General features: G+C 43.6%; 2 protein-coding genes across 3 annotated transcripts in view; both read right to left on the reverse strand.

Annotated features, from left to right (window-relative positions):
* Positions 1-523: 523 nt before the first annotated feature.
* LOC307237816 (stress-associated endoplasmic reticulum protein 1) lies at positions 524-4366 on the reverse strand. Its single transcript, XM_080010584.1, has 3 exons — positions 4202-4366; positions 3225-3300; positions 524-1495 (listed from the first exon to the last, which is right to left on the reverse strand). Exons 1-3 carry the CDS (start codon positions 4283-4285, stop codon positions 1455-1457), a joined length of 201 nt encoding a protein of 66 aa, XP_079866710.1. The 5' UTR covers positions 4286-4366; the 3' UTR covers positions 524-1454.
* Positions 4367-14400: 10034 nt separating this feature from the next.
* exoc3 (exocyst complex component 3) overlaps positions 14401-25255 on the reverse strand; it is a 32154-nt gene continuing 21299 nt past the window's right edge. For both annotated transcript variants that reach the window (XM_080011051.1, XM_080011050.1), the window contains exons 13-17: positions 22682-22804; positions 22380-22541; positions 19847-19968; positions 15017-15222; positions 14401-14610 (exon numbers count right to left, since the gene is read on the reverse strand). In XM_080011051.1, the coding sequence (XP_079867177.1) occupies positions 15030-15222; positions 19847-19968; positions 22380-22541; positions 22682-22804 (600 nt within the window). In that variant the 3' untranslated portion in view covers positions 14401-14610; positions 15017-15029. The remainder of the gene's footprint in view (positions 14611-15016; positions 15223-19846; positions 19969-22379; positions 22542-22681; positions 22805-25255) is intronic.

Raw genomic sequence — 25255 nt, forward strand, 5'->3', positions numbered from 1 at the left:
GGCCCTGTGTGAGTATGTGCTTATGCCAGTCTGGGGGGGGGGGGGGGGGGGGCGTGACGTCAGAAATAGTGACACGCTATGATGGGACATGGTAACTATGGCAACCGGGAGGCGGAGTTAATAATATGTGGAATAATTGTAATGTGCAGCAGCGCCAACAGAATCGTCATTGGTGAAAAATAAGTTTAAGCTACTCAAGTTAAGTTATTTTAATTTGATCCCAAGTCACATGTCTATATGGTTGGGTGGTCTGCAGTTTATTCAGTTACCAGACACCTCCACCATAGACCCCAACCGCAGAGCAACAAAGATGTCACAGTATAAATCATTGCTGTATTCTTCCGAGTACTCAAAGGCCATCTCATACATACTTGAATTATGGCGCTGGCGCGTGCGTACCCACGCACTCACACACACACACGCATTCATTCATTCACTCTCTCACACACACACACACACACACACGCACGCACGCACGCACGAAAATGGTATTGCATGTGGGGTTTCCATTCTTGAGCGACACTCTAAATCAAGCAATTTATTTGTAATATGCAGTGATTTTTATATCGAAAAAAATTACAAACCTTGATCTGGTTGAATTGGCATCGGAATCACATTTCCCTTACAGAATTTGTTTGTGTTTGAACACACTGGATTAAATATGGAAATGAGTCAAACGACATTTCAGGCATGTGCCAAATGACACGACGTAAGAGCCAGCGGAGACGATGTGATAAGACAGCGAATGTAAGCCACGAGACTTGATGTGTGTAATTAAATAGGTCACAAAAATATTCTTCATAATTAGGGATGTCTTTCCTACATACCACTAAATGGCTTTCTGTAGTTTTTTTCCCCTGTATTAAGAGGGCTGGGGGCTTATCAAAAAAAAAATATATATAGTCCTGTTTTGGATGGTATGACACTGACTGTCACTCACCTGTAGTGAGCTAACAACATTCCGTTCCAATTATTAAGGCTTTTAGTCAGCTTTGCATGAAATAAGAGGAGGGAAAAAAAAAAAAAAAAAAACAAATCACACTTAAGACTTCATAACGATCTCGCGGGGAAAGATTGCACATCGACAGTGAACGGAATGTAAAATGACGCTCTGAAAATAACACCACACACGTAAAAAATAAAATAAAAAACTACGAATTTTGCACAGTGGCCTCCTTGCCCAATACCTGAGATTACAAATTAGGTTAAAAAAAAAAAAAAGATGGAAGAAAAAAACAAACAAAAAAAAAAAAAAAACGGGAATTATTAAACAATTGGAATGCAGTATTTCCAGCAAAGTTCATTATTTTGGGACGGGTGCCGGGGTGTGGCGGCGGGCGGGGTTATTGTCTGTGAGCCATGTTTGTGTGATGAAGGGTGGTCTCCGGGCAGGACGACGAAGACGGAGAGCCCTGGAATGGAATGGATCGCCCCCTTTTGGTCCGGTTTCATCTTTACATCCCCATACGGATACTTTGGATGATCTGGAAGATGGCTGGTGGAAGAAATAAAAACTGAATAAGGTAAAAATTATCTTGCAGGTTAACTTCGTCCGGATACACACACACACACACACTTTATTTTTTTACTTTGGAAAGTGCCTGCATAGTGTTTGCTGTGCATGTGTGTGGAGCGTGCAGGCCGTCCTTGAGAAAAGGTCAAAGGGGGGGTGGGGGGGTTGTGTGAGATAAGTTCTAATTGAGTACCCTTCTGTACCGGACACCGGCAGCTGAGGCAGAGATAACTAAACACCTGTGTGTGTACCCATACAAGCTGACATTTTGCTTAACTTCAAATTCTCATAAATGAACGACAGAGTTCTTTTATGATGTCCCTGGTATCCCTTTGAGCCTAAAATTAATATTTGGATAAATTTTAAAGGACATTAACCAAAGCATAGTCAAATAAGAGGTAATAGTGACTAGCAGCCCATGAGAAACGGAAGTCGACTAACCCCAGAGTCTAGTGTTGCCAACGCAGCCCACTGGATGCCCTTTCGGGCTCATAAAGTTGGAATCAAGCAAATTAAAAAAACTATGACTAGAAAATTGGAGTTGATGCACAGACTGGATCCTGCTGGAATGGACTCAACTGTGCCAGAGGATCATGGGATATATATGGAGGCACACATATGCGGTGCCAAGTTTGCACTTTAAAGTCACCAACATAAAAACGTATTTTTCTTTTTTATTTTTTTTGGCGAGTGACTCCCCACTCATGAGTCATTTAAAAGATGTGTTCGCAAAACAAGCAAAACCTTTGTGAGTCTTGTGTCACTAACTAGTGACGTTCTCAGCGACTGCAAAGCTTCCGCTAAGAAAATGAGCGCACAACGACTTATCAAACTATTTTTTCCCCACAACAAGAGGAACCTTTTATATCAATATGTTAGGTTTGCAACGATTTGCTCATTGCGAACAAATCTTTCAAATTACTCATGAGCGGGAGGTCACTCCGACAAGAGTTTGGCGAGTGAGTGACTCTTCCAACTCACAAACTGAATATAACTACTGAGGACTAAATAAAGGCAAAGGCTTTTGGTGTAATTCATATTGAATGTTGACTGGTTTACATCTTGCAATTCACCAACATATATTTTTTGACTGAGTTAAAACGATTCCTGTAAGAGCTCAGAGCCGACTGACTCTTCTGACTCAAGTCCGCCCTGCCCTCACCGTGCGTTACACCAACTGAATCAAACAATATTATCATACGACTCTTTTCGCTCAGTGCCCCGTCAAGAAACTAATCTCAAAAAAGAGCTGACCATTTCACTACTGTTCGCCAGGCATACTTATAACTTACATATAGTCTTTTAACCCTTTGCTTCTGCTTGTATGTCCCAAGATCCTCTGGCACGGAGTCCACTCCAGTCCAGTCTAGGATCTAACCCTGCATAAACTACAACACCAATGCCTACCCCCCCCCCGCCCCCAACATTTGTTTTGCATTCAAAAATATTATTACATATATGTGGATTTAATTTCATTTATTTATAAATTGTGACAGAGTTCGTCCCATATAGTTCCCCAAATAATCCCGTGGGCCACATCTCTGACACCCCCGGTCCAGGCCCTGGTTAAACATTCAGTCTTGGGGAAACACACTTCAAACAGTGCAATCCTATTCCCAATCGGCACATAATTCGCACTACTCCAGTTGGATACTGTGGTGATTGGAATGTTTCAACCGAATACCAAATTTGAGATGGATTTGACACTCACCTGAACCACACACCACAAAAATGAAGAGTGCCAGGAGCCAGGGTCCCACTGCCACCTTGTCGTCCTGGGTGCCCCTCTGCAAAATGATCCACCCACACACACGCAATGAGAAAGGGTCTGTTCCAGGACTATTCACTGGCCCTTTGAATAAAATAAAATGGCAATAAACGGAAAAAAAAACATTAAAAGGGAAAAATTCCCTCAAACTTGCCGAAACACATCCAATCAAAAAAGGCCGTTTCTCAGTAGTATCGCCCACTGCCGTCTCAACCAATCACGGTTCGCTTACTCACTTTTTGTCAAATTACTGTTTTTTTATTTGTATTGAAAAAGAATTGGCTTTTTATTATTATTATTATTATTATAAATGTGTAATTAAGGGGTGTTTATAACGAGTGGGAATTTCCTAGTGAGAAAACATATTGATAAGTTGATAAATTACAAAAAGTAAAATAAAAAGTCTAAATGAATACCTGAGGGCTGAAATCAAATAAAAACAAGCATCTAGACAAGCAGAAGCCAGCATAAAACGATACTTATTTAAAGAAAGAACATTTATCCAAATGTAGTTATATTTTTTATTCCAATATGATGAATAGCCTAGGTCTACCTGATCCTGAAGCACATTGCAGTGGCTACGTGTAACTCGGTGGGGAGGAGGTGGATCTTTTCCTCTTTCTTTTTTAAATAACTTTTGCGGATAATTTGAACTAAATGCCTTTTAGGTGTGACACCCTCGACTGTACTGTCTATAGTCTGTGGGTCAATAATAAAAACGGGTATATTGAATTACTACGCTATTAGATACAAATTATATAGATCTATAATAAACCCGATATAATGAATCAGTACTGTAGATCCGAGTCAGGGAGACCTACGTGGGAAATCGACGGTTCATTTCATGCATTGAAGAGGACAACGCGATATCAAAACTCCAATCGTTTCCCTCCAGGTGAATGAAAGGCGAACTTCAGTACCGTTGATTTGGCGACGTTGCCTCTCTGTGTGATGTTTTTGCTGTGCTTCTCGTTGGCCATGCGGATTCTCTGTTTCGCGACCATCTTGCCTATGTCGATTTTTCTATTTTCCTTTTTCCACCTGAGAAGAGTGAGGCTTTGTGATCGACCGCTCCCCGCAACAGCCCGCTCAGGAGAAAAAGGTCGAGATTGTGAAAGACTTAAATGGTACTAATGCTACGTATGCAAACAGTAAGGCCCCACCCCCTGTGACAGAACGCTTCCGCGATTGTACGGTGGCGCGAATGGGACTACGTACCCCACGTAAACGCTTCGTTTAAATAGTTCATCCTGGATGAAATTTGACGGTTCGTTCCATTTTGACCTTTTAAGGATTTTAAATGGCATTCTAATAATCGATCAGTTTAGTTCAATGGGTTAAATATGCAGAGAACGATATATGTTGTTGTAGTCATTTAAATATCGTCCCATTTCACCTGGTTGTCGAGTTTTGCTATTTGGTTTAGAATGCGCATGCGCACGATGACACGTCAGTTCTCGTCCGTTGCGACGTTGAACTCCTGACTCTCCAGGCCGAGCTGACATGCGCACACGCGTTGGCTTGGAAGTCCTTTTTGCGGCGCAAGAGAACACAGTGTTCAATGTATCTCAATCAGGACAAAGTAATTTGTCCTTTTAAATCGCAGAAAACAGCATTTAATATACATCATGATGTAATGCAATGGTCAAATATAAAATTAAATAATAAACACGAATTTTATAGGATTCTATAAAAGAATCCTATAAATATACAATCCTATAACACATATCACCTGCATGCACATCTTTAAGAAAGTGTATCATACACGTCTTTTTCACTGTTTGAAAAAATAGATTTCAAATACAGATTTCCTTTTTTTTTTTCTTATTCTAATTCTAATATTCCTATTTTCGATTTACCTGTCAACAATGAGTTACCGGGCACGAGGCAGATTTACCTGTGATCATCCTTCCGTTGAAGTGAACGGGGCCACAGATAGAAGATTGTGTTACACACGATCTCTCGGTTTCCGGAATATTCTTAACCAATGGTTCTCAACATGGGGTCCGGGGAACCCCAAGAGGGTCCTTCAAGAGGCTCAAGGGGGTCCCCAGCCAAATGATTAATAGTTGATGAACAATTATCTGCTTTCTCTTTCACACCAGCGGATGGCGCTGTCTATTGCCTATTGGTGTACAGCTTAGTTTAAATACTGTATGACGCGCAAACGTAATTATTTGAGTAGCCAATTAAAACAGTTTGTGGTGATTGTGGGACGACTGCTTGGATCCGCCAAACTTAATTTATACTTCTTTTATACATCCAAGAGACTCCATCTGCTTCACATGAAATAGTACATTTTAAAGGGCTATAGTGATTTCAAGGTGGGGTTTTGTTGTGGGATATACCTTTAATGACATCTAAATAAAGGAATAATTAGGAAGGGGGGTGGGGGTCATATTCTGCCCCTGCCCTCGCAACTGTTGACTCTACGACGTACTGTTGTACATTAAATAGTAACAGGCTAGTTATAGTGTCCCCTACCAGTCTACGTGCCAGGGCTTTGTGCTATTTATATTGAAAATGCCTCAAAAATGCAATTATGAGAGGCGGGCTTGAGCACATTAATAATAAAATACATGGTAAAAAATAAAACGAAAGAGAGTTACACTGATCAACGACAACATTAAACCCACCTGTCTAATATTGTGTAGCTCCTCCTCGTGCCGCCGAAACATCTCTGATCCATAGAGGCATGGGCTCCACAAGACCTCTGAAGGTGTCCTGTGGTACCTGTGGCACCAAGACGTTAGCAGCAGATCCTTTAAGTCCTGTAAGTTGTGAGGTGGGGGTCCATGGATCGGGTTTGTTGTTCCAGCACATCCCACAGATGCTCAATCGGATTGAGCTCTGGCGAATTCTTTGAGGCCAAGTCAACACCTTGAATTCTTTGTCATGTTCCTCAAACTATTCCTGAATATTATTTGCAGTGTGGCAGGGTGCATTATCCTGCTGAAAGAGGCCACTGCCATTGGTGAATACTGTTGCCATAAAGGGGGGAACTTGGTCTGCAACAATGTTTAGGTAGGTGGTACGTGTCAAAGGAACATCCACATGAAGCCAGGACTCAAGGTTTCCCAGCAGATCATTGCTCAGAGCATCACACTGCCTCTGCCGTTTTGCCTTCTTCCCATAGTGCATCTTGGTGCCATCTCTTACCCAGGTAAATTGATGCAAAAGAAAACGTGATTCATCAGACCAGGCCACCTTCTTCTTGCTCCATGGTCCAATTCTGATACTCGTGTCCAATGAAGGCGCTTTTGGTGGTGGACAGCATAAGCACTCTGACTGGTCTCTGGCTACGCAGCCCCATACACAGCAAGCTGGGATGCAATGTGTGTTTTGACACCTTTCGATCATAGCAGCATTAAATTTTTCAGCAATTTGTACGACAGTAGCTTTTCTGTGGGATCGGACCAGACGACTAAGCTTCACTCTCCATGCGCATCAATGAGCCTCGGGCACCCATGACCCTGTCACTGGTTGTCCTTCCTTCCTTGGACCACTTTTGGTAGGTACTAACCACTGCATACCAGGGACACCCCACAAGACCGGTTGGAGGTGCTCTGACCCAATCGTTTAGCCATCACAAATTGGTGTATATCAGTATACTTAGGATATTCACAAGACTGGGAGCCAATTCATGGGAGTTGAGGGTGAAGAAGAATGGTCACGTTACGCCACCAGGGCACGGTTACCAGCACTTGATTCTGCCCCCTAAAGCTCCAAGCTGTCACACTGCATCAGTTATTCTGCCACTGTGTGTGTGTGTGTGTGTGTGTGTGTGTGTGAATGCCAAATTCAGTGTGTTCAGTATAATTGTTGAACACAAAAAAACTCAAATGGCTACAATAGGCCTGAAATATTGGTAAATGTAAATATTAGTTCCAAACTTGCTGCAATTAGCAAAGTAATCTTTCATATCGGTAGCTCAGGCGGTGGAGCTGGTGGTCTAGTGAGCTAAAGGTTGCTGGTTCAATCCCAGGCTCCTCCTGCTAGCATGCTGTAGTGTCCTTGAGCAAGACAATTAACCCCTAATTGCTCCTGATGGCTGCGTCCGTCGGTGTTTGCACAATTGTAAGTCGCTTTGGATAAAAGCGTCTGCTAAATGTAATATCACCTGGCCCTCAAGGCTATATAGACCTTGAATGGGTTAACAGAAATAGGCTAATATACTACACTGACATTACTTCAGGATTCATCCTAGCATTACTTAATGAAATTCAAGGTCTTTCAAGTACTTTTTTTAAGCACTATATTTTTCATTTTCAAGGACTTCACGCAAAACAAATATAATGAATTTTCAATGTGATCTTTAATGAAAATGTCCTCTTAGTCTCACTGTTCAAGTTTAAGTTCAAGAGATTATTTATCACATACATTTTCTGTTAGTATATACTATACATCTCTATATACTGTATCGATAATTAATGTCATTGTCATCTACTATTATAAGTATCTATTTCCAACTATGCTGGATTAAATGTACATTCCCTGGCATCATCTATGTCGTAAAAGCGACTCTGGAAAATGTTGGTTACATTAGAATTTGAATAAAAAAAACCTCAGGGAATATCATAGGTTTTCAATGATCGCACATTTTCTTCAAAGACTTTCCAAGCACTTCAGCACAAACACGCTACTCAAGAGAAATAACACCCCCCCAGCAGAGCGGGGCGCACATGGTGCGTGCATATGGTTTACTGCGTCGCATGAGGAAGTCAAACAGCATCACTGTTAGCGTGCAGCCCCCGATCAAACATTTAGCAGGAAATTGACTGTGACAAGGGAAGAGCCCTTAACCCCCCAGGCAGGAACAACCCCCATTACAGCCCCCCCCCCCCCCCCCCCTACACACACACACACACACACATACAAACATACATACATGGTTTTGAAAGACAGTATTGTGAAAAACCGAAAACATGAGACAATTGATTTTGATTGCTTTCTAAAATGGAGATTTCTATTTCTTTTTGTTCTTAAAAACACAATAAAAAATTATAAATATAGCTGCAGGCAGCAATACGCGGGTCCAGTTTAGTCATGTTAGATACTGTACGTATTACAGTTCTCCGGATTCTGTGCAATGTCGCACAAGTTACAATTTTTGGATTTTTACAACCACTAATCACCAGGTGTCATGTATGATCGTATGTATATGTATGTGACAAATAATCTCTTGAACTTGAACCACTCAGAGACAAAGCCGTGGACTTATATGGCATTGGTACATGATGACACAGAGTAACTGTTTTCCATTTAACACCAATGTTTTTCAATATTGGGTGATTTTGTAAGGTTTTATCAATATGTACAAATGTAGATTGGTGTGAATCAAACTAGGACGACAACAAGTATGAAACGTTTCCATTTTTGGGGAATAAAAACTGGGAAACATTTTGCTTCACCTGCCAATAATGGTACAGGGTTGTTCCCTTCTGCTGGTGCTTCAGACACAATGTCATCAAAGTGCTGCACCAATACTTCCTGTACAATATCAACTGGTTGGAAATGATGTCCTTAAACATATTATTTATTCTGAACTTAAGTCTGCATTTTCAATATGATAAATGCACATAGATTCATTATTGTTTGTGATTTTTGGATATCCTTCATTTTGGAAAGAGGATTATTCCATTCATTGTTCGATTCTACATCCTTATTATGTATGTATGTATGTTATGTATGTATTATGTATGTGTGTTGTGTATTTTCAAATATGTCAATGCCGACTTTCAGCTATTTAATCTTGAATAATAACAAAAACAAACTGTTATTACTTTACATAAAAATAACAAATTATGGAAGAACTTGTCAATACTGAATACTTTGTTTCTTAATTTAAATCTGCTTAGTTTGGCTGTAGAAAACTGTTATACATGTTTCTTTAAGACAAATTTTTATTTTCAACTTTAAACCAAACCTTATCATTGTCATAACTTACCTTGTTGTATGTAAGTTCATGTGCAGTCATACCTTGTTGTATGTAACTACATGTGCAGTCTCAGTGACGGTAGGTGACGCTTGGGCTCGTGTGTGTCAATGATGACGTATTTATGCAGGCTTACGTATTTAAGGAAGTTTACGATAGTAGTTGAACTTACGTAATTTGAGTGGTGACTTTTTTTGTGAATTACATTTTCAATAATTTTTGTTTCCATAAAATAGGGCTGGATATGGCCAAAAATGTTATCACAATGTTTTTTTATACTGGGCATGTTGGCGAAGGGATCAGAGACATAGGTGACGAGAAGGTAATGGGTAGGTATGGTGTAAAGGAGAGGAATGTGGAAGGACAGATGGTGGTGGATTTCACCAAAAGGATGGAATTGGCTGTTGTGAATACGTATTTCAAGAATAAGGAGGAACACAGGGTGACATACAAGAGAAGCAAGCAAAGGAAAAGGCATACGACGAGTTGTATGAGAGGTTGGACGGTAAGGAAGGAGAAAATGACTTGTACCGATTGGCAAGACAAAGGGACCAAGCTGAGAAGGATGTACAGCAGGTTAGGGTGATGAAGGATAATGATGGGAATGTGCTGACTAGTGAGGAGAGTGTGTTGAGAAGGTGGAATAAGTACTTTGAGGAGTTGATGAATGAAGAAAATGGGAGAGAGAGAAGAGTGGATGATGTAGGGATAGTGGATCAAGAAGTGCAGCAAATTAGCAAAGATGAGGTGAGAACAGCATTAAAGAAGAGGAAGAGTGGAAAGGCAGTTGGCCCAGATGTCATACCTGGGGAAGCATGGAAATGTTTAGGTTAGATGGCAGTGGCGTTCCTAACGAGACGGTTTAAACACCATGGAGAAGAAGTGTAGTGGTACCCATCTTCAAGAATAAGGGAGACATACAGAAATGTAGTAACTAAAGGGGAATAAAGTTGATCAGCCACAGCATGAAACTATGGGAAAGGGTAGTGGAGGCTAGGTTAAGAGGAGAGGTGGGGATCAGCGAGCAGCAATATGGTTTCATGCCAGGAAAGAGTACTACAGATGCAATGTTTGCTTTAAGAATGTTGATGGAAAAGTACAGGGAAGGTCAGAGGGAGTTCCACTGCGTCTTTGTGGATTTAGAGAAAGCATACGATCGGGTGCCAAGAGAGGAAGTGTGGTATTGCATGAGGAAGTCGGTTGTGGCAGAGAAGTATGTAAGAGTGATACAGGATATGTATGAGGGCAGTCAGACAGTAGTAATGTGTGCAGTAGGCTTGACAAAGGCATTCAAAGTGGAGGTGCAATTGCATCAAGGATCAGCTCAGAGCCTTTCTTGTTTGCAATGGTGATGGACAGGTAAACAGATGAAATCAGGCAGGAGTCTCTGTGGACTATGATGTTCGCGGATGATATTGTGATCTGTAGCGAGAGTAGGGAGCAGGTTAAGGAGAGCCTGGAGAAGTGGAGGCATGCATTAGAGATAGGAGGAATGAAAGTCTGCAGGATTAAGGCAGAATACATGTGCCTGGATGGGAAAGAGGGCAGCGAAAAGCTGAGAATGCAAGGAGAGGAGGTGGAGAAGGCGGATGAGTTCAAGTACTTGGGGTCGACCATCCAAAGCAGCGGAGAGTGCGGGAGAGAGGTGAAGAAGAGAGTACAGGCAGGGTGGAGTGGGTGGAGAAGAGTGTCCGGAGTGATCTGTGACAGAAGGGTTCCAGCAAGGGTGAATAGGAAGGTCTGTAGGACGGTAGTGAGACCAGCTATGTTGTACGTTTTAGACACGGTGGCACTGACAAAAAGGCAGGTGGCTGAACTGGAGGTGGCAGAGTTGAGGACGTTGAGATTTTCATTGGGAGTGACTAAGGATGGACAGGATTAAGAATGAGTACATTAGAGGGACAGCTCAGGTTGGACAGTTTGGTGGAAAAGTGAGAGGCCAGATTAAGAAGGTGTGGATACGTGTGTAGGAGAGATGGAGGTTACATTGGGAGAAGGATGCTAAGGATGGAGCTGCCAGGCAAGAGGAAAAGAGGAAGGCCAAAGAGAAGGTTTATGGATGTGGTGAGGGAGGACATGCAGGCGGTTGGTGTAAGGGAGGAAGATGCGCAGAACAGAAGGTATTGGAGGCAGTGATCCGCTGTGGCAACAACTAGCCATGAGCTTGAATGTTATTCTATGTCATGTAGCTTGAATGTTATTCTCCTTTGTAAGTGGCTTTGGATAAAAGCGTCTGCTAAATGACTAAATGTAAATGTAAATGTAAACTAACGGGAGCAGCTGTAAGAAAAAGAAGAATGTCTCCAATACTGATCGGTGTTGATAATTATCATGATATATCGAATAATAATGCTCAATTTACAGTTTTAAGTGTATTCGCATGTCTTTACCTTAAACACTAAGTAAATAAAATAAAATATGAGTAAACTAAAAAGAGAAATAAATATATAAATATATCAGGGCCGCAGATATTCTTCTATTATCCCCTTCGACTTTGTCTGCTTTTTATTTTTAATACAAAAATGTATTCATATTTTCAATGCTCAAATTTAGTATTCTGTGATTATATGCGGTGGGGCTTACACACGGTTCGGCAGCTCCAATCAGAGCGATCTTTTCTCAAAAAAAAGCAAATAAAAACTCTCGACGTATTTCATTTACTCAGTTTCTAGCTGCTGCAGAGCAGATTGCAAATCGTCCTGAAAAAATCCCGCCCGTGTTCTCATGGCCCGCTGGCAAATGTCCAAAAGCCCAGTGTGGTCCCCGAGCCGGTGGTTGGTAAACTCTGCGCTAAAGGACATTCCGTCAGTGATGAACAGGTTTATTTCCCATTTTCATCGCCACATCAGTGGAATTACTGGACATTCTGGTCAAAGACGCACTTTCCCTTGTACACAGCTGCGCTCGTGTATCTCCACCTACGCAGTTTTTGCAGTGACCTGATTATTTCTCTCTAATGTGTGTTCACTGTGCAACAAACTGGATTTACTTATATAACTATCGCTCATCACATGTCGATTGATTGGCTAACGTAAGCAAATTTATATTTATAATAAATTATTTATCGATAAAAAAAATACACAATCGAATGGCAATTCCAGGATTCTAATAGTTTACTTTTTGAATCTTCGAATTTTATTAAAATGTCCTTACTGCAGCCCTAAAATATATAATACAAATATCATGGTCGTCTGAGAACAGCCCAAAAAGTTGTCAAATCTGTGCTCTGTGATTATATGCAGGGACGTTTGGAGCAGGGACTCTTTCTGACTGTGTCAGACCTGACGTCACTGAAAATCGCTGATTCTTTCTTTAATTGCTCTCCTATTGCGGAAGTCGCACCGGGCTCGGGTTGGTAGGAAGGCGAGTTCAAGCTCAAGTAGTTGTGTCAGGAAGACCCGCCGCATCAGCTCCAGGGCCTCATTCTAGCTGTGCGCTGCTGACCGGAGAGCGGAGGAAGCACCGGCGCTCCTCCTGTATGATTGGCTATTCGTGTCACATGTTTGTTTCTCTGCTGTACAATTAGCTGTCCGTGTTTTGTCTTTGTAGGTAGAGGAAAACAGACTCTGTATTGAAAATAAACCTCATAAATGTATCATCGTTATCGTGGATTTTATCGTAAGAATTATCACGATTGTTTTATCAGCAAGCCCTACCATAAAATACGAAACACATTCCGGTATTTCTGTCAGCAATTACCATTGCATTGGTTTCTATTTTTTCCGATGCCTCACTGGATCTTGAACGCATCACTCAGTCACACATTTGAGTGGATTTGACTTGACTTGGTCACAAGTTTTTGTGGATTACATTTTTTCATATTATTTAAGTAATGGGGACTACGTAATAATATATATCAATCGAACAGATGTACTGACATCTACCAGGTAAGAAGGTACATAAATACACACATAAATAGATAGTTGGTCACATCAAACCACTAGAGTGACAGTGTACACCCTATACTGGACTCTGTATATTTATCGTAAATAGTATGATGTCATAAAGAGTCTTACTCTAAATCTCATCTTGTTGCATGTCGGTTAAGCAGGACCAACTGAATACTTGGGGTCAAAGTTGTTTGGTATTTCACAAATTTCTGCTCCGTATGTGGATCAATTTGGATGAAACGTAAACAATGAGATGCTTGTGACCTACCGGTTTAAATTACACCTTAATCGTGCTTGTAGCTTCTGTCATTTTTGTGTTCCAGATACTTTTAGCTGGGTTGGACATATTTCAGCGTGAAATATATTGGACCGTGTCTGTGATATTGATCAAATTGGGTCGGTATTTCCATATTTCTGCTCCGTATGTGGATCGATTTGAAGAACCTGCAATAGCGAGGAGTTTATGACATACCTGTTCAAACAAGACATGCCTTGTTCGTAGCTTTTGCCGTTCCTCTGTTTCAAATAGTTTTTGAATTTAAAATACAGAGAACTTTCCCGGAACAACAATTTAGGGATCCTGCTCTATGGGCTGGACCCCTAAATTGTTAATAATTATTAGTAATAATAACAATTATTAATATGACTAATAACAACAATTAATATTAATAATTTTATCATTAATATTGATAATAAAACAAATTATTATTCATATTAATAATAATAATTTAGAAACAGTCATTTAATCAGTAACACTTAACTAATCGATTATATTAATACCTTATTAACTCATGGAAACATCTACATACGACTGCAGAATTTTGCACAGTAACAATGGTATAACAGTGTAAATACTGTAATAAGCTTGTTAGTGCACAGTAATAATTCATATGTATAATGAATACCATATGTACCCATAACAATAATTTATCCTGTGCATAGTATAATCTGTACATTTTTATATAGGTCTATTTGCTTCGTTGTTGTTAAGTCATTAAGTGAGGAGTACCTGTATTTTTCTTTTTTGCCACTTTTTGTTCTATTTTATTTAATTCTAATTTATATTCTCATTTTTTTAAGACTTAAGCTTTTTTTAATGCTAATAGTCATTGAAACACACCTCACCATAACAAATTCCTAGTACATGAAAATGGGTAAGATGGGTATGGATGTAAATCGCAACAGCTGAATAAAGTTCTATGTGTTGGAATTAGTTAACGGCAAATGGGGAAATACCATATTATGTGAATAACAATTTTCCCTTCCATTAAAATAAGATGATTTGGGCGTTGGACAGTGTCAAAAAGACATTCATTTAATGAAGACCAGGTCTCCAGATATTTGTGCACATTCAAAAATGAACAAACATGACACGCGTACAACTTAGGACTCTTACTGTGTGAACCCCTTTGGATGAGAAAAAAAACAACCCAAAACATGGTGAATAGAAACAACCACGTGAGGCATTGAAAATCACTTTTGTCTTCACTGTTCATCATGGCCTCTAGGGAAAAGAAAAACAAAGAAAAATAAAGATTTAGATGGCAGACATTGGCGCCCTCTGTGGGTTACACCTGTATTGTTTACTTGAAATAATACGTATATCGTAAACTAATAAACCCAATTTTGCTAGGATTCCGACCTAGTGAGAAGCATTTGGAACATACCGAATCATTGTACAGATATACATCATATTTACTCCCGATAGGGTCATTTTCTCATGTCAGCTAATACAAATGTGTTAAAGTGGGTGTGAAACTACTGACGCCGCCTTAAGAGTTTATTTATACCCCCCCCCCCCCCCCACAAACACACATTCATATATATATATATATATATATATATATATATATATATATATATATATATATATATATATATATATGTGTATACATATATTCTATAATTACCTGTTGGAACTGCCTATTTGAGCAGCTTGCCGGTGGCTATGGCCGACATGGTGGTTGTGATGGTTGGCACGGCAATGTCTTTGAAGATGGGTTGTGTGGCCCCCGAGTAGGAGGGTTTGTTCTGGCTGAAGGTCTCGATGATCATCTGTCGCATGTCTCGGCTGGCGTCACCGCGCACAGCTAGCAGGGCCAAGATGTGCTCCTCCCTGGGGAAAAAGGTGGGCGGGGGGGGGGTAACGTTGTGGGTGGATGATGACCAAAACCACTGGTCACCTGTATCTCATAAAAAAAAAAGACATTAGAGCTCCTTTTCGAAAACAGAAAACTCCCATTATGGCCACACCTGTCTTAGTGTATCTTTTGGACATCTTTTGACTTAAAGGTAAAATCTAATTTAATTTAAAACTAGTTTTTGCAATTGCTGGTTGTCAGTAGGAAACGGCACAACTTCCTGTTCTATGTCAGGAGGCTCCACCCCTTAGGTTCTATGCTCCTATTGGTATACATCGAACTCTGTGTAGCGGAACTACTGAAATTCATCACATGCACTCACTTCAACCAAACAGGATGGCAAAGCATAGCCTACATAAATCCCGGAAGTGCCCCCCTTCGTCCTCTTTTCCAATTCAGCAGCAACTGATACATGAGCCCCACCTTCTAATTTAAATCCTAGTTCAAGTTCAAGATCACAGTTGTTGAGTAGACTCTACTCGGCATCTTGAAAATAGCTTATCTACTGCCCACCAGTATATGCACAGGACTGAGGGTAGCAGGCGATGCCCACGACAGATGCTTTCTCTGTCCAGGTGCGGCGCCGCCAGCGCCGGCCTCGTGGAGCCACCAGCGTGCGTGGCCTGCTGTTCTGTCTTAGCCGCCGAGCGAGTCCGTTGGAGTGGATTCTTCATGGTCGGGTGGGCCCCTCCTCCCGGCCTGGCTGGAGTCCTGACGACTTACGCCTGGTGGCTTGGGATGTGCTGCGACCTGGCGGGGCTGCAGAGAGCACCACCGGGTGCCTTCTGGGGCCCCTGGGAGGACTGCTTGTCGTTGTGGGTGTGGGTTGGGGTGTGGGGAGCGGCTGTTGGCCTTTTGCCTCTGCGGCGGGCGCCCCAGGTGCTGGGGGTGGCGGAGGGCACTCACGCCGGGCGTGGGTGGGCGTGGGGGTCTTGCCGGCCCGCCCATGGTCATGCTCCTCGGGCTGGGCGCGGGAGTTGCTCCACGGCCCTCTGGCTTCTCTGGAGGCCCGGGGGTCTTCTGTGGCCGCATGGCGGGGCACCCGGGGATCTCCTGCAGCCAGGGGTTGTCCGCGGGGCTGTGAGTTCGAGGGGCTTCGGGGCCCCTTGCGCTGCTTGGAGGCGCCGCAACATAATACCGACCTTCTACACCAGTACCAATGGGGATAAGTCATGTACTCACCGGTGGACATCTTACACACACACACACGCACGCACGCATGCACGCACGCACCCCTGCTTGGAGTGCACCCCAGCAACCGGGGGTGCTTTCCTCTCCTTTCCTCCCTTATTTACTGCCATAACTTTGACAGGAAGAGGCCACAGGACCAGTTGTAGTTCCAGTTTTCCTGGACCTAATTCAGTTTTTCAATACATGTTGTCATCCAATGTTCATGTTTTTGTGTAAATGCTGTTTGTTTCTATGTTTATTTGTCTCACCGTGGTGATTCTCCCCCTCTTGGAGTAGTGATCAGTTGTTTATAGACCCAAACATGATGAATAGTTCTCCAAAGAGGGGGGTTGGTGGTGGCTCTCCACAACCAGAACTGTGCTCTTGTCATTCTACAGGGCGTCCACAGGACAGAGTTATTGCAGCAGTTTTTGATGATTTGAGAATTAATAAAGAGTTGCATTGCAGGTTGAGAACTTGAACTCCTCTTGCAGACTAACTATGTCCTGGATGCAAATGGCATACAAATACTCTGTGTTCTATGCCCAGCATGCTGACAGCACAGGTTTAAAAAAAAGGTCACATTGGCACAAGGTCACAGACCTTGTGCCAATGGGCCAGGCCACCGTAAAAATGATGGGAAGATGACGAACCCCTCATCGTAGACGATGGGGATATCGTCCCCCAGGAACATTGTGGGATTCAGGGGGTCGCTGGCATACTACTTTGTCCCGACCTCAGCGGGATGTTGGGCATCCAAGAAACCACTGTTGTTGTCGGCGAAGAACTGTTTCACTGCCTTACTGGCCGATAAGATAAGTGTCTTACTGACCCAAGTGGTGGCGATGTCTGATCTGGCCATGCTGGTAGCCTTACACTGGCCGATAAGATAAATGTCTTATCGACCCAAGCGGTGGCGACATCCACTGTGGCGATGCTGGTGGCCTTACTCTCCGGCATTTCCACCGGCAGGGAGTCGCTAGCCCCCATCCTCCACCTCAACCAGGCACAGGCCGTATGCACGTAATGTTACACGGTGTTGTCAGTGTTCAGCCACAGGCATCTCTGGCTGCACATGATCGCTATGCAGGAATCCGAGAAGAAAGCCTTACTCAACGCACCCATCTCGGAGACGGGACTCTTTGGCGACGCTCTGGCTGAAACCATAGAGCGCCTCAGGAAGAGGGAAGAGGGCAGCTCTCCTGGGGGGCACGGCTCCCCGCCCCCGGTTCATGGCAGCCAACAGAGCACATCCTCCCTGCATAGAGGGAGCATGGAGCCCTTCCTTAATGAAAATAATAAAGTTCTATCATCCTTCAATCCGCTCGCTTGACGAGGTGATAGAACAAGAGGCTGCTTGCACACGGAATCTTGCTGGTTGGCACATGGCGTGTCTCACGGTTCTCCTCTTGGGACATGTTGGCCCTCGGTCCGAAGCACACAATAAGCGCCTGAACCCCTGGACTACTGGCGAGATCGGGGTTCAGGCACGTTCACGTGCTATGGCTGCATCGCGCTCCAAGGGGAGCTTGTGATCATCCCCTTTATGATTTGTCCCCCTTAGGCTGAGCCCCCGCCTGTCAGGCTGGTGCCAGCGGCGGTGTAGACCGGGATCAGGAGGAGTGTTTAGCCAACACCCCAGATGGTGTTCCTACGTGTTCTGCCCGGTGGTTGGATAGGACACTGCGAGGGGTTATGCACTGCAATTTCCTCAAACCCACTGCCTTTCCAAGGCAGTAAAGAAACCATGAGAGCAACTGAGGGTTCTATACAAACTACATCCTGGTTACGAAGTGTACAGGCGGTGTGTACCCCATCCTGGATCTACGCCACTAAATCGTCATATAGCGTCTCGTCCATTTCGCATGATTACCGTGAAGGTGCTGCTGTGCGCAATCCACGGGGCAATTTCGGCACAAGCATCGACCTGAAGGACACCTACTTCCACGTCTCGACCTGAAGGACACCTACTTCCACGTCTCAATAGCGCAGAAACACTGGAGGTTTTCTCCGTTTCGCCGTCCAAGGAATAGCCTTCATCAACCTCCAAGGGGGTGTGAGGTCACCAGCGCTCCATTACACGGCCGGGAGACAGTGGGAATGGGTGCTGCTGCGGCTTCACTCTCTGTTGGCGAGCCGCAACCCAGGCCACCCCAATGTGAGGGCGGACCTAATGTTGCAGGGAGGACCCCACCAAGCAAAGGGGCCTTCATCTGGATATAGTGCTCAAGTGGTGGAGACTATTTGGGATGGTGGACCTCTTTGCGTCGAGGGAGACGGCTCAGTGTCCTCTGTTGTTCTCCCTACACGGGAGGGACGACCCTCCCCTAGGGGTGGATGCGTTCGCACACCACCCGTGGCCCGTGGTCTTCCTTACGTGTTCCCTCCCTCGGGGCTGCTACCCAGACTGGTGAAACGGGTATGGGGGGAGGGTGTGTCGGTGATACTGGTAGCCCCCGATCGCCCCAGGTAACTTTGCTTCACAGAGCTCCAGCCACTGATCATAATGGGGCCGTGGCAGATCCCCATGTCGCAATGCGGCATTCCAGTCCTGGAATGTCACTGTTGGCTTGATCCTGAAAGGCGCTGGCTTGAACAGCGTGGACTGTCACAGGCTGTGATCTCCATCATTGTGGGCTCTTGCGCATGGTCCACTTCTCGACTCGACACCTCCATGTTAAATGTGTTGGAACGGTAGTTCATCGACAGTGCGGTCGACCGCGGGCTGCAGTGTCGTTCCTATATTGGAATTCCTGCAGTGTCTCATGGAAGAGCATTGCGCAGCGTCCACCATTAGCGTGTACACGTTGGTGATTTCATGAGGGTTTTCGCAATCTGGAACTGGTTTTGGATGCGCTCTGTAGCACGCCCATGGAACTTGTGTCTCTTACAAAAAAGCACAGTGATAAAATTTCAATGACTTATTATAAATAAGGGGAACACGGCTCTCCATGCGCCCTGATCGCGGACAGCTCCATTCCTGAAAATAAAACAACTAAAAACAGTTTTTAGCTATTTTATTTGGAGGAACCGTTCCCCGTCAGCTTCAATTTGGTTGTAGCATAGTAGCCTAGCTCCTAAGGGCTATGTTGTTCAATTCTGATTTGCTGAAGTGAGTGCATGTGATGAATTTCAGTAGTTCCACTACAGAGGGTTGGATATACCAATAGGAGCCCCCCAAGGGGCTAGGCCTTCTTCATAGAAATATAGTTACAAAGCTACAGTAACTCTCGTTTCTAGTCTCTGTTAGCGCGGAAGTAGCCAAGACAGCTCATTTGCATTTGGAAGTGCAAAAAAACTAATAAAATGCACAGTTTGCGCCTTTTTAATGGTATAATATATAAATACTGTCTGACTAGCATGTGAGTTTTTCCATTTTTGAAAAGGAGACTGAATGGGTCCGAAAACTAAGCATTGGATGGGTTGTACCTGATATCTTGATACTTGGACACTAGAGTGGAGACCTCCAGATAGAGCAATGTGGGGTCGGTCAGTTTGAACACTTCAGCGATGGCAGCGATGGAGTCACACAGGCGGTCGGTGTCCTCCCCCTGGACCAAATAAGTACAAGCGGGAGGTCCACAGGTTTAAAAAGGAGACCCTGCTGTGTGCAGCACAACACCCCCCAATCCCCATCACCACCCCCCATGGTGCCGAGAGCTCAGTGCGTTTCAGAGTCTTTCAGACATATTTCACTACAAGCACTAGAAATTAAAATTTTAATTTTTTTAAAAAAAGATGAAAAAAGGGTGTTTGAAGTTTCATCCAAAGCAGAGTGATGATTTTTTAAGTGTGGTCTGTATTAACTAGATCAAATAAAACCATTTACATCACTTGACACAGTGCGATCGGTTGGAGTAGTCGATTCAAAGTGTCCTTGTACTGGATAGTACATTGGCAGGAAATGCTGTTATATACAGGTATATTAAACATCATATACAGCAATCAGCCATAACATTATAACCACCACTAAACACCAATAATATTGTGTAGCTCCCTCACGTGCAGCTAAAACAGCTCTGACTCGTCGAGGCATGGACTCCAAAAGGTCCCCAGGCCCCATGGCTCGGGCTTGTTCTTGCAGCACATCCCACAGATGCTTGATCGGATCAGACCCTAACCCCGGCCATCCACACACATGATGTAAGAGAAAACATGATCATCAGACCAGGCCACCTTCTTCCATTGCTCCATGGTCCAATTGTGAGGCTCACATGCCCATTGTAGGTGCTTTCGGCAGTGGACAAGGGTCAGCATTCGCACTCTGACCAGTCTGCAGCTACGCAGCCCTATACGCAGCAAGCTGCAATGCACTATGTGTTCTGAGACCTTTCTATCATAGCCTGCATTAATGTTTTAAGCAATTTGTGCTATAGTAGCTCTTATGTGGGATCGGACCGGATGGGCTAGACTTCACTCCCTGCGCACATCTATGAGCCCATAGGCACCCATGACCCTGTTGGCAGTTCACCGGTTGTCCTTCCTTAGACCACTTTTGGTAGGTACTAACCACTGCGTACTGGGAACACCCTACAAGACCTGCCGTTTTGGAGATGCTCTGACCCAGTCGTCGCGCCATCACAATTTGGTTCTTGTCAAAGTTGTGTAGATCCTTACACTTGCCGCGTAGGGGGACCTATTATGCCCTTCAAAAACATGATTTTGAAGTTTTTTGCTGAAAATACCACTCAGATTATGCATTCTAGCCATTCTAACATACCTCTATACCCTTCTATTACAGAATGAGCTATTTGTTGTGGGAGGAGCCACCCTCCCAAGGCCCCATGTTCTGTGACTCGATGGGATTTGAACACAAGGTCTGGGTTCTGTTAGCCAATGACTTTTGAGCATGGCTTCCGGGCTCCATTGTATTAGTCTGTAATTTTCACTGATTTCACCTTTTCAGTCCACCAAAACTTGTTTCTGATCAAATTTGAGGTTAAAAAATAAGCAATCCAGTTGCTGAATCTTCACTCAAATTAGATCTACAAGGCCTAATTTAAAAGCTAGTTCTGACTTTTGTTGCTGTGGGAGACACGGACACTGCACTGCGATATACTGGTACTCTGATAAGGGGATTTTTTGTTTCACGTAAACATCGGAAAATAGAATAAAATAATTAAATACATCTACAATTAAATACACTATTTTTATTGGTTTTGTTTGGAGAAACGCACAGTCGATCGCGCACCACGGCGTAGTCTATGTACCACATAATTTTATTATATATATATATATATATATTTTTTTTTTTTTTGAAAGAAACACAGCAGAATTATTTTTTTCACTACTTTAATTTCCATCGTCTGCAGTTTCAGGGCCACAAAGCTGAACAGCTCGCTTCAGCACGTCTTCTGAATTAGAACATTCGTATTTCACAGTTTGTGTTAGTAGGCCCATCAGAAACGCAAATGCATGTGCACCAGCAGTGAAATAGTGAGTTTTACATAATAGGTCCCCTATTATGAACTACTGAGTAGTCCAGAACGACAGTAGACGTGTTTTAAAATCCGACATAAATGGTCGTTCCTTTACATTTTTCAAGTACGAGGTTGGATTTTTTAGAGTTCCAACATCAATGGATTGCAGCATTAGCTATTGCACCTAGATGCGAAAAAACCCATACATTTATATATTTCTTTATTATAAAGGAGATTTATTACCCCCCCGCCAACATGTGACTAAGGAGAGTACCAGCACTTATTTTTTTCCACTCTAAGCATTGGACCAATTGAATCGTTTCTTATTAACACATGACTGAACTTGAGGTGGGACTCTTCTTGGCATTCAAAAGATCTAAGAACGCTGAAACGCTTTGAAATGTATTAAAAAACGGAGTCATTACTTTCCCCAACAGCCAAAATAAGTTTATAATGAAATGTTGGAATAATTCCCTACAATGACTGGTTAAATGGCCAATCTATAAAATTAAAAAAAAACTTTGCTAAACTGCACGACTCACTGCGGCAAGTTTCCTGAAGAGGAACTTGAACTGCTCCGCCTCTTTGATCATTCTGTCAGCTCCCTCTCGGCGCTCCTCTGCGCTCCTGAAAGTGATCCTCTTTTGCATCACGGTCTTGATATACTCCACCACCACTCGGCGGTGGGCCTCACTCGTCATCTCCTGAAACAGACCACAACCCCAAACACACCCCCCCGCAAGGTCGATTAATAAAAACACTTTCTGTGTTCAGGGCTCGGTGTCATAGGTCAGGGTCTTATCGAACTCAAACCCACGAATTGTGAGGGTTTGGACACACGCACCTGGTTGAAGGGTTTCTTGATCTTGTTGAAGTCATTGAAGTAGTCCTCTACTGTGACACAGATGGTGTCCACGGCGTGGGAGCCCATCAGCCACTTCCTGGTCAACAGCTCGCTCAGATGGTCCTGTAAACGTTACCACTTCCTGTTAGGGACGTGGCCACTACTTGTGTTCTGCAACACTCGACATGGATTTTGCATTAGCAATTGTGTCACAACAGGGTTTCTGTAGGTTTCAATAAGTTAAAAGGTTTAAGAGCAACAAGTTTAAGGCCTAAAATTCAGCGAAGTGGATTTTAGACTTTTTAAGGACCCGTGGAAACCCTGATTATAATTGTGTTATATTAGTGGCAAAAACAGACATCACAGTTCCAACGACAGTTTACGCTAGAACTACATCAGGCGCGCCGGCACAACGGAAAGAAAAGAAGATTTATGATTTCTGCTTATTACTTGTTTAAAAATGACATAACATGTTGATCTTGTTTAGACTATTTCACAATATGCCCCATGAGTTACAACTCTGCATTCACATTAAGTTAAAGGAGCAGTGTGTAGAATTAGCAGGTGAGGTCCTTTTCCAAAATCGGAAGTGCCAGCCGCGGTAAAGGTAGAAGTCCACCCGACGGTAGAAGTCCACCTGACACACTTCCTATTAAATCCATGTTAATCCACTGCTGCGGCTCCGCCGGCCACGTCAGCCAGGCACCATTTCTTTATTTTTGTGCAAAACTACAGAGAAATGTTTTTTATAAAGAGTGAAATTAATTAAAATGTGTTTTATATGAGTCTACATTGTACCAGATACCTATGAGCTGCTGTTGGATATCCTTATTGAACAAGACCCATTTAAAATAAAAATAAAAAACCCTGTGTCTGTGTGTGTATGACTGTGTGTGTGGGGTGGGGGTGTTCATTGTTATAATGTGCATGAGTTAATCTGATTGGAGGGGAGGTGCCCAGGTTTGTGTGGAACTGAGAGGAGAGAACTCCCTGGGACTGGGTCATGCTCCTCGGGGCTGGGCTTGGGGGTTGCTCAATGGCCCTCTGGGGGCCCGAGCGTCTTCTGTGGCCGCAGGGCAGGGTACTCGGGGCTTTCCTGCAGCCGTAGGGTGTCCACGGGGCTGCGGAGTCCGGGGGGGCTTCTGGGCCCCTTCCACTGCTTGGAGGCGCCGCGACATAATATCGACCTTCTACACCAAAGTCATGTACACTCACCAGTGGACATCTTACACACACACACACACACACACACACACACACACACACACACACACACACACACACACACACACACACACACACACACACACACACACACACACACACACACACACACACACACACACACACACACCTACTTGCTTGGAGTGCACCGCAACTTAATACCGACCTTCTACACCAGTACCAATGGGGATAAGTCATGTACACTCACCGGTGGACATCTTACACACACACGCACGCACGCAAGCACACTTGCACACACGCACCCCTGCTTGGAGTGCATCCCAGCAACCGGGGGTGCTTTCCTCTCCTTTCCTTCCTCATTTACTGCCAGTTGTAGTTCCAGTTTTCCTGGACATAATTCACTGTTTTTCAATACATGTTGCCGTCCAATGTTCATGTTTTTGTGTAAATCTTTTTTGTTTCTATGTTGTCATCCTATAGGTCATCCACAGGACAGAGTTATTGCAGTTCTTGATGATTTAAGAATTAATAAAGAGTTGCATTGCAGGTTGAGAACTTGAACTCCACTTGCAGACTAACTCTGCCCTGAATGCAATGGCATACAAGTACTATGTGTTGTATGCCCAGCATGCTGACAGCACAGGTTAAAAAAAAAAAATATATATATATATATATATTTTTTTTTTTTTCTTTTTTTTAATTGAAGATTAGAAAGAGTGTATGAAGTTTATGAAGATTAGGAAGTTCTTAATAAAGAGACACGGCCATCCTAGGGTGTTATTTTCTGACTGAACACCTCAACCCCGGGGTAGTTATAGCTTTGCGGCAGGCAATAAAAGCGGCTTTGGCTCCACGGGTGTTCCGTCTGCGTTTCCTTCATTGCGTCTGTCTGATCGACCCCACCACAGGTCCCAGTATTATCAAACTGTGTTTTGAAATCGTTATTGTTTCCAATATTCCTCCTCTCTCAACGACGTGTCTGGGACGCTTCACCACGCAGCCGGAGAAGACTATGTAAATACATGCTGCGTGCCGCGCCCATACGCTGCGCCAACATGTCAGGTGCACATTTTTATTTATGATTCCCATTATTTATAACTCCCCAGCGGCGCGCCGTCCACGGAGCCAAGACCCGTACCCACAACTGGCACCCTCTGCTCCTGACCTGAGCCCCAAACCCACAACCACACCACCTTAGGGGTACCCCTCCTGGAGACTCGCCAGCGCAACCCAGGGACAAGAGCGGGCGCCATGACCCGGCCCCCCTAACACCCCTGTGGGGCCCGGCCCCCCTGGTATTATTGGTCTGATTTTAACCAGAAAATCTGGGTTGTGCCAGATTGGCATGAATTTGTTAGGAGATAGAGTGTGACCACTGAGTTTGTTGAA

This window comes from Zeus faber, assembly GCF_960531495.2.
Source record: "Zeus faber genome assembly, chromosome: 12".
In the NCBI taxonomy this organism is placed as follows: Eukaryota; Metazoa; Chordata; class Actinopteri; order Zeiformes; family Zeidae; genus Zeus; species Zeus faber.

Excerpts from the sequence above, each read along its gene's own strand:
- LOC307237816 (XM_080010584.1), bottom strand. The coding sequence starts at position 4,285 with ATGGTCGCGAAACAGAGAATCCGCATGGCCAACGAGAAGCACAGCAAA. Across the intron at positions 3,301-4,201 it reads GCAACGTCGCCAAATCAACG|AGGGGCACCCAGGACGACAA; the intron begins GTACTGAAGTTC and ends ATCATTTTGCAG. Across the intron at positions 1,496-3,224 it reads TTTTGTGGTGTGTGGTTCAG|CCATCTTCCAGATCATCCAA; the intron begins GTGAGTGTCAAA and ends TTCTTCCACCAG.